At 33.6% G+C, this 9,826-nt stretch overlaps 1 protein-coding gene across 1 annotated transcript; it reads left to right on the forward strand.

Annotated features, from left to right (window-relative positions):
- Positions 1 to 7,759: 7,759 nt before the first annotated feature.
- LOC131043911 (hydroxycinnamoyltransferase-like) lies at positions 7,760 to 9,421 on the forward strand. Its single transcript, XM_059211450.1, has 3 exons — positions 7,760 to 8,197; positions 8,942 to 9,043; positions 9,206 to 9,421. Exons 1-3 carry the CDS (start codon positions 7,760 to 7,762, stop codon positions 9,419 to 9,421), a joined length of 756 nt encoding a protein of 251 aa, XP_059067433.1.
- The last annotated feature ends 405 nt before the right edge of the window (positions 9,422 to 9,826 follow it).

Consider the following 9,826-nt stretch of genomic DNA (forward strand, 5'->3'; position numbering starts at 1 on the left):
TTAAAGAAAAGCCCTTTACGGCCTCAAGCAAACTTCTTGAGCTTGGTATGAGAAGATTGACAAGTATTTGATTAGTTTAGGACCTTGCAAGAATGATGTTGATTCTAAGCTTCACTTTAAAAGTATTCAATAGTGAACTGCTAATTTTATTTCTTATATATATGTGAATGATCTATTTCTAACTGTTGGAGATAGTCTCATCATTAGATGTAAAAAAGAATTAGCCACTGAATTTGGAATGAAGAATCTAAGCCTAATGCATTATTGTCTAGGACTAGAAGTATGACAAAGATCTTATCCTTAGTCAAGAAAATATGCCATTTGTAAATCTATGTCTACTCCTATGGAAACTAACTTTAAAAAGTTGAGTATTTCTGCAGCTAATTCTGATTTTGCAAATCCTTCAGAGTACAGACAGCTGATTGGATCCTTGATGTATCTAGTTAACGCTAGACCAGATATTTGCAATGCAGTGAGTGCACTTAGCCAATTCATGAGCCAACCAAAGCATGTTCGCTTGGTGGTAGGCAAGCACATCTTGAGATACTTGTGTGGAACAACTGGCTATGGGCTAAAGTATCCAATCAACACAGTGATCAACTTGGAAGGCTACTCTGATTCTGATTGGGCTGGAAGTTTTATTGATGGGAAAAGCACTTCAATAATTTGTTTTAGCTTGGGTTCCGCTATGTTCTCTTGGGCCAGTAGGAAATAGTCCTCAGTTGCATTAAGTACTGCAGAAGTTGAATACATTGCTTCAAGTGTGGCAACGAGAGAAGTAGTTTGGCTTCGCAAACTTCTTGTTGGGTTGTTTGGACAACCTTGGGAATCCATTGTTATTTATTGTGATAATCAGAGTTTTATTAAAATGTCTAATAATCTCGTGTTCTATAACAGGTCAAAACACATGGAAACTCATTATCACTATGTTCGTGATATGGCACAAAGAGGTGCTATCCAACTAAAATATATCAACACTGATGAACAGGTTTCAGATGTTCTCACCAAGCCTCTAGCTCAAGTGAAGGTTGAGTACTTCAGAGAGAAGCTTGGAATTGTGGAGAACACACCATTGATTGAGAGGGAGTCTCAATCTTAGTGATGCAATTTAGTTTGCATCTTCCACCCGCTGCGGGCAATGCAAGGAAGAGTCACCCTCTGTGGGAAATGCAAGGTGACATTGTATCCTTCTCTGGGAGAAGGCTAAGGTGTAAGACCTCTTCCACCCTCTGCGAGCAATGCAAGGTGGATCCATCCTCTGTAGGCAATGCAAGATGGACATCATGAAATGAGTTCATGATATTTATGTGTTTTTATTGCAGGTATACTCTACGGAGCTTATACATTCATCCTTGCGGGCAACGCAAGATGAAGGTCATGAATGGATCATGACAAGTGGCAGCTATCCTCCCTAGCTAAGAGGGAGTGTTGAAAATTGTAGCTAGCTCGGATACTTGACTATTGAATTTTAATGTTGTCAATGACAATTGAAATTCCTATGTATTATCTCTCATGCAATCTGAACCACTTAGGGTTGGGCCCAAACACATGTAACATGAAGGCAAATGATGTAACTTAGGGCTGGGATCAAATACATGTAACTTGTAATTATATCTTGCTAAGGATAGGACAAGACCTATATTGGGCGCTAACCTTAGATTATTATGAAATCATTTAGCAAGGCCAACCTAAGGCTTCTAGGTTAGTTGGTCACATATATATACAAAGTCATTTACAAATATCAGATATCCATTTTTTGGAAAATACATTCCTATCTTTCATAAGTAAGTTACTTCAGCAATCAACATATTATGATCAAAGATCAACAAACATTATCTAAGGGCAACGGTCATCATTGGAATTACTTCAACGATCATCATATTATGATTAGAGATCAACAAACATCATCTAAAGGTTGCAATCATCATTGAGTGCATAACGAACACAATCAAGGGACAACGAACGCTATTAGAAGACAACGAATATTATTGGAAGCTCAACGAACCTTATATGAAGCACTACTATCACCTTGGGAGACCGACATATTTCATTTAAAGGGCAGCAAACTTCATCTTTGGGACAACAACATTTGAATTGCAGATAAGTTCACTCCCTAGGTTGAAGTTATTATTGTCCATTATGTGCTGACAGCTTCAAGTGCTGAAGCATATTGTAAAATCGCTTCAGATTTTTGCCTAATAAACATCTGAGACTTGTTGCTAGGTTTTTCACCTCCAAGAGGGAGTTTTTCCCAAGGTACTGTTGTGTTATGTGTGTTTTCTTTATTATTTTCTGCTTACTGTTATCTGTCGGGTCTTAAAATTAACAATTATATATTTTATGTATTATAAATGATCAAATGTAATTTAAAAATCAACTATTTAAAATTATATATGTAGTTTATATATAATTGTTTTTAATTATATATTACATATATGTATTTATCTAATGTAATTATAAATGTTTTTAAAATAAGATAATAAATTTATATATTTGATAATATATTGATTACATTAAGAACCTACTATTGCACAATGCTTCACACCTTTGATGTGCTTCCTTCGGCTCTGTCCGCACTAGATGGTGGCTCCAACTCAAGTACTTCTACTTTCAATAAGTTAAAAGCATTCATGGTTGAAAACCTATGCATAGATTTGCATACTATTTAAAACCCCTCCTTTGAGGATGCATTGCATGGTTTCTGCACATCTAACCCCTCTCTGGCTGATCACCCATAGTTGCAAAACCTTAGCCCATGACTAATTTTTTTGCAGGATCAGAGCTAGGCATTTAAAGGGTCTTTTCATGGGTTTTCATCTACTTCACCTCTTTCAACTTCCTCAGGAACCATGGGTAATGTTAGGAACATGGAACCTTTGTTGCTCCTCCCATGACGATACCACACATAATGTCGACAAGATGAGGACTAAGATTGAATAGGACGTGTGCCCTAGGCATCCATTGGTGGCCTCTGCTTCGTTGGGCACAGGTGTGACCTATAATTCCAAATCTCTCCTCTCAAGTCGACCACTTCTATTGTTGTGCTAGAGTTCCCAAGGGAGTTTAACGATGAAGCATTTTGAGTGTGAAGCTTTATTTTTTGCTAGGGGTTTAATTAGACAGTTAAATCGATTATGGTCTGGCCTCCAAGAATTGGAGAATTAGAACTCTATCACTTGGAAACCTTAGATAAAAAGAAATTTGGAAATTTATCCCTGCATGTGTGGATTTTTTATTGCAGTGTTTGAGTGTAAAAAGGATCAAGAGGCAAACGTTAGGTTTAGGGGTAACATATGCTCTTACTTAAATCTTGGTATCCAAAATTTGATGCCTTCATTGAATCTCTGAAGGTGAAGCCTATTAGGGTCAAGATACCAAACTTCCCATTGCACTTCTAGTTTGAAGTCCGATTTAAAGCAATTGGCAACACTTTGCGCATCTTGGCAATTGATTTCGATACTTTAGAAATCACTCACACAACCTTTGCATAGATACTTGTTTATTTGAACACTTCGAGAGACCTGCCTGCTAATATCATATTCAAGTTAGATGGGCATTGCTAGTCACAATCACTAGATTAAAAATGTTTCCCCTTTTGATGCAAGCAATATTTTGACAAACGTCATATAGCCAATGATATCTCTAGGCCTAAGAATGTTGATTGCATGGGCTCCTAACGGAATGGTACATGGTGAATTCTTCCCCTAAGCACATGTCTAGGTAGGTGAATCTCAAGTCCATAATTCCTTTCCATAGTCCAGTGTCTTCTCTATAGTTTGTAGATCTGAATATTATGCATTCATTACTTGAGGTTGATCAGTAACCACACAAAGACAAAATTGATGTTTTTGGTATGGCTAGCAAGCATCATGAAATCCTGGCCTTTCAAAATTCCATTGCAACTCCAAAATCTCGTGGGAAGGGTGAAGAGAAATCTACTATTGTCTTACCCAAGGGCAAGCAAGAGTTTTAGAATACCATGGATTTAAATAAAAAAGCGTACCGATACTCTTAATTTTTCTTCATCTTCTACCCACTTAGAAGATGGTAGTAATAATGAGTGGAAGGATGTGAAAAAGAAAAAGAAATCTTACAACCAACACTAGGGTAATGGAAATTGGCTAAAACATTCAACTTTGCTCTCACATGAGTTTGATAAGGAATAATTTTACAACACAATCCTTTGAAAATCATAGTAATGCACAAAAAAATGACAATGAGTCCTTTACTACTACAGAAATTCAAAGATCACATGTCTGACAAAAGGTTTAATATCTATTGCTTGAGACAATTTTGAGAAGAGGCCGCTAACACTTTTTACACATGTTAATTCAAGATGGTGCAAGATTACCATAGCAAACTAAATTATTTAATTTCAAGTCTCTAAAAGTTGTGATGCACCCCTAATTATGGGTGGGTTCTTTAAATTTTATGCCCCTCCTTTATGGAGCAACTCAGATCAAATTTTTGCAATATCAATGTATTTCATTGCAACCTTGATTGTGCATTATGAATTAAAAAAAGTATTATTTAATTTCATTTATATATAATATCATATCTATTATTAAATATAATAATTAATAAAATTTTAAAAAATTAAATACAATATTTTAATTTTTTTAAATATATAATTTAACTATTTAGACATTATATTTATTATTTATATTTGTAATACTTATAATATAATATTATATATTATTAATATTAAACAACAAAAAACTTTAAATATATAATTGTATTATCTTATATTAAAAATATATTGAGCATTTACATCATATAAAAAAATATAATATAATTTAAATTTTATATAGACTAAATACCTAATTTCAATTTTTTTAAATCACATTTAATAATTTATAATACATAAAAAAATATGATAAATATAATTATATATAATATTTTATAAATTAAATTGCTCAAAAAATATATTTAAATATATAAATAAAAAAAGATATATGAGCGACACTTCTTTATAAATTACATATTTTTTAAATTGGATTTATTTAGATGGAACAAGTGTCATATGCTGAGTACTTATTACAAATACTAGCTCCTTTCGAGCACCAAACTAGAAACAACAATTCCACTTTAAACCTTATTACAAATACCAGTTCCTTTCGAGCAAACTTATTACTAATACTAGCTCCTTTCGAGCACCAAACTAGAAACAACAATTGGAAGACCAAGGGTCACAATTTAGAAATCCACTTTAAACAATGTGACAAATACAACCAACGAAAGACCAAGAGTCACAACTTAGAATTCCACAAAGATGTCCCTCATGGGAGTTGAACTTGGGTCTCCACATTGAGAACTCAATGCTTTAACCAACTAAGCTCAACCCCCTGGACATAACTCTCACACTTATATATATATATATATATATATATATATATATATATATATATATATATATATATATATATATATATACTTTGAACATTATAGTGAAAATATAAGTTTTTTATATTCACTATCGTGGAATCTGGAGGTGTCCTTGCCGAAGCAAGACTAATCCCCCAGTGTGTACAACCCACTCACAAGGTAGCAACACACACAGAGTTAACACAGCCGAGGACTCGAACTCAAGACCATGGGGAGCATACCCACGCCTTAAGTTGCGATCCACGACTGGGTGAGCTAGGGCCGAAGCCCTTGAAAATATAAGTTTAATTACTAATTTTTAGTTTATATTATATTATTTTAATTATATTTATGTATTATTTATAAAAATAACTATTAAATAAAATTGTATAATATAAGCATTAGATTGAAAATAGACAAAAACATTTAAATTTATGATTAAATGTTATTAAATTATTTGGTATATATTAAAATAATTAAAATAAAAAATTAGTTTTTAAAAAAAAATATTAAGAAATAGAATGATTTTGAAAAAATATACAAAATTATAATTATAAAGAATACATACAATAATTGATTTTATTTTTTAATAGAAATATTTGTTATATAAAATGTTATTTTTTATTTTATTTAATTTCAGTAGTATGAATCAACTTTCTATAAAATGATTAATCGATTTTGTTATCTAATATTTTTTGGGGAAATAAAAAAATATTTAAATTTGTATATCTATACAATATTACAATTTTTTTTTTAAATCAAAACTATTTAAAATATATATTTTTTTAATATAAATAAATTCAAGTAAAAAACATAAAAAAATATATAAAAAATCTCATCCATACAAATCTGTTTTTCTAAGAGCAAATTTTTTAAACTAATTATAATTTAAATAAATAATTTTTTATAAAATATTAAATTAAAATATAAATCTTAACTTCATAAAAATAATAGTCACTTTTGATTGGTAAACTTCATTCAATGTAATAATATTTTCAAGTCATAAACTGTGCTATAGGGGAAAGGACCCAGTAGTTGAGCATGTACAAATTGTTGTGAGGGTTGTTGATACCTTTTGTTCCAAAATTTGAACAAATAAAACCTATTGTTTGAAACAAAAAATATCAATTTTTGTTAGGAAATGTACCAACAATTGTTAGGAAATGTACCAATAGTTGTTAAGAAATGTACTAATATTGTAAAAAGTAACCAATCAGGTGATGCCATGTCAGCTGCACAACTATTGGGGTCTCTTTTGCACGCCTATTGGTCTCACTTTTTTTGGGAGATGTTTTGGACACCTTGGCAAAAAGCATGCTGATGTGGCATCATATTTGATGATGTGGCCCTGAAACCTTAGTTATAAGTAGGGGACTTGCCAAGTAAACTGCTGTAAAAAAATCAGAGTGATTTGAAATTTCCAAGTAGGATTTTAAGAAGCACGAAGTTGGGGTGCACAACTACTAGGTCCTTTCCCCTAATTGTTAAAATGTTTCTAGATTTGATTTAATCAAATGTGCCAAAGCTTAGAAATTATAATTATAATACTATTTCCTCCCTAATAGTCGTAAGCCAAGAATATATTTAATTGATAACTATATTATTAAGAATTTGTGAATATGTTCAAAACAGGAGATTAGAAATTATAATTATAATACTATTTCCTCCCTAATAGTCGTAAGCCTCTGCAGGTGGGGTGCTTCGACCAACACAAGTGGGAGATATATGATGACACCGGAAATCATAAAATAAAGCGCCGACATACCACATACAACAAACTGGTAAGAAATTAAAATATTTTTAACATTCACAGATGACAATGCTGGTCTATTATTAAAATTGCATAAAAGAGGGGTTGGTTAAAAAGGGATCTTTTTTAGAGCATGGTAGTGATGTGTTAGTCAATAGCAGTTCTTTATTGCAAAATCAATAGTGTAAAATGCACGACTAACAGGCATGTTAGTCAATCCATACTGCTGTTTTGAAACCTCTGCAAAAATGAATCCAATTTCCAAGAAATAAAATAAGTGAAAAAAAACTGGTCAAACGATCCGACGAATACAGACATTTCAATCGCTTGGACCATTGATCTTGGATATCAGGCTGTCCATTAAAGGCGTAATAATTATATGAGATAATTTTTAAAAGATTTGGATCAGCCAGCTTGCATGATTCTGTTTGTTTCCTTGGATTAAACTCTTACGCAAGCATTCAAAGATAAACAATCACATTTATAAGAAAACACCAAGCAAATGATGCAACTCTCAAGGCTGCTCCCTGGTTCTGTTCTCAAGACAGGAGATAAATGCATTCATGGCGGATGCATATCCTTCCCAAGCTTTTATATCAATCCTCTTAGAAGATGACCCACTTTGTAAGCTACCCAGTAGTAGTAATGGAAGAAGCACAAGCACAAGTTAAGGTGCACAGAATTTCATCTGTGGTACCGGCAATCCCAACAGAGAGGCACCCAATGTTTCTGTCAAACCTTGATCTTTTCTGGTTGCCAATCAATAATGTTCAGAGGATTCTCTTCTATACAATCTCCCCTGAAAACCAATACTTTTCAATAGTAGAGAGCTTAAAGAAAAGCCTCTCTTCAGTCCTGGTCTATTTTTATCCATTGGCTGGTCGGCTAGACAAGGGAGAATCAGTCAGACTAGAGATCGACTGCAATGATTCAGGGGTGGAGTTTGTGGAAGCATCAATAGATATGCCCTTCTCCTTTCTGGAAAGAGATGGGTTTCAGTATAAGCCCCTTTTCCAAAACCTGGTCCCCAAGGCTCACCCTCTACAGGATCACAGCTGCCCTAGACCGATTCTCTCAGTACAGGTATGCATCTCACTGTATTGATAAATTAAAAAAAAACTTCTCATTTTCACAAGTGGAATCGATAAAACAATCTTATGATGATATATAAAATGAATGAATGGGGCCAAACAGTTTATAGGATCCACAGCTAGTTGGAAAAAAAAAAGTATGCAAATCTTAAAACAATGTCTATTAAACTTTTTTTTCTTTTGCATCTTGGATTTTCTACTGCGTAACTTGATTGTTATCTTGTTTGATTGTTCAAGGTGTTTACATTTAGCATCTCAATATAGTTGATCTAAATATTCTTATAAGCTAGACACTCCATGATATAATACCATTTTGTCTCCACCATTCCTCGAATACAATATCTACATCTTCTATCTGTCCACTCCTCTTTAGCTATATAGATTGATGTGAGCTGGTTCTTATATAAACAATTAATATTTTTTACTTTCCATTTTATTTCCATTCTTATGTAATTCTTTTACATATAATCATATAATATTGAAATCCTTATATCCCAAATCCATGACTAAATCTAACTTGTCTGGTGGGTTTTTTTTTTTTAACTTCTCAACAAAGAGATTATTGATATGTCTGCGTTCTTGCCACCCAAAATCTCAAATAGTAACTTTAGTGTCCTAACTCAAGTATGCTGAAATTAAACTCAACTAACCATTTCAAAATTCTAGAGATTTCTACGCCAACATAGTTTTAGTTTATTTTCTTAACTGTTATGTGAACATTCAATGGTGATTGCAGGTTACATGTTTTCAGGGAGAGGGAGTGAGTATAGGAACTACCCTTCATCACGTTATAGCAGACGGAAATTCATTTTGGAATTTCATGAAATCATGGGCAGAGGTTAGCAGAGGCCTCCCTCTGTCAAACCCTCCTCTGCACAACAGACAACTCTTCAAAGTAGAAAACAAGAAACCCACTTCTGTTTCCTACAAACCCCATGAAATATAAATCAATGGAATCACAGGGGCACAAATGTACAAGTTTCTACATGACGACTTGCAGGCAGAGCAGGACAATACAAGGAGCATCGAAGAGAGCCAGAAGTATGTTCAGAAATGGCTAGCTCGGAAAACAGAAGTAACAGAAGTAGTATACTCAACCTTCTGCTTTACAGAAGAGAACATCAGAGCCTTGAAAAAACAAAGTGGGGCTGTAAGTTCCTTTATAGCAATGGCCGCCCACTTCTGGAGAAGCGTGATGATTGCTCGTGAAGTGTGAGATGAAGAGCATGTTGCATTCGTTGTGCTGGCAGATTGCACAGGGCGTGTGAAGCCCCCATTGCCCACCTCTTACTTTAGCAACTGTTTATCCATGGGTGTTGTGCAAACAACTGCTAAAACTCTGCTTTCAAACAGCCTCTGCTTCGCTGCAGGGCTTATACAGGAGTGTAAGGAAGCAAAGGTGTGCAGAAACGCTTTCTATGCTAATCTTGAGAGAATGGTTATGCAAATTTCAACTTAAATATTACTAAGATATCAAGAAATGCACAATAAAGCATAAACAAAATAGCAATGAACACATAACACAATGATTACCGTGGGGAAACCCTTCTGGGAGAAAAACCCCACCCTCCAAAACTCGCACAATGTATTATCAAATCAAGCTGATTACAATACACTTGCA

Source organism: Cryptomeria japonica, chromosome 9, assembly GCF_030272615.1.
Source record: "Cryptomeria japonica chromosome 9, Sugi_1.0, whole genome shotgun sequence".
Classification (NCBI taxonomy): domain Eukaryota; kingdom Viridiplantae; phylum Streptophyta; class Pinopsida; order Cupressales; family Cupressaceae; genus Cryptomeria; species Cryptomeria japonica.

Bases quoted from the DNA above. Each gene is read 5' to 3' on its own strand.
- LOC131043911 (XM_059211450.1), top strand. From the start codon at position 7,760: ATGGAAGAAGCACAAGCACAAGTTAAGGTGCACAGAATTTCATCTGTG. The intron at 8,198-8,941 runs GTATGCATCTCA...TGGTGATTGCAG, and splicing joins GACCGATTCTCTCAGTACAG to GTTACATGTTTTCAGGGAGA. The intron at 9,044-9,205 runs GTTAGCAGAGGC...GACGACTTGCAG, and splicing joins TCATGAAATCATGGGCAGAG to GCAGAGCAGGACAATACAAG.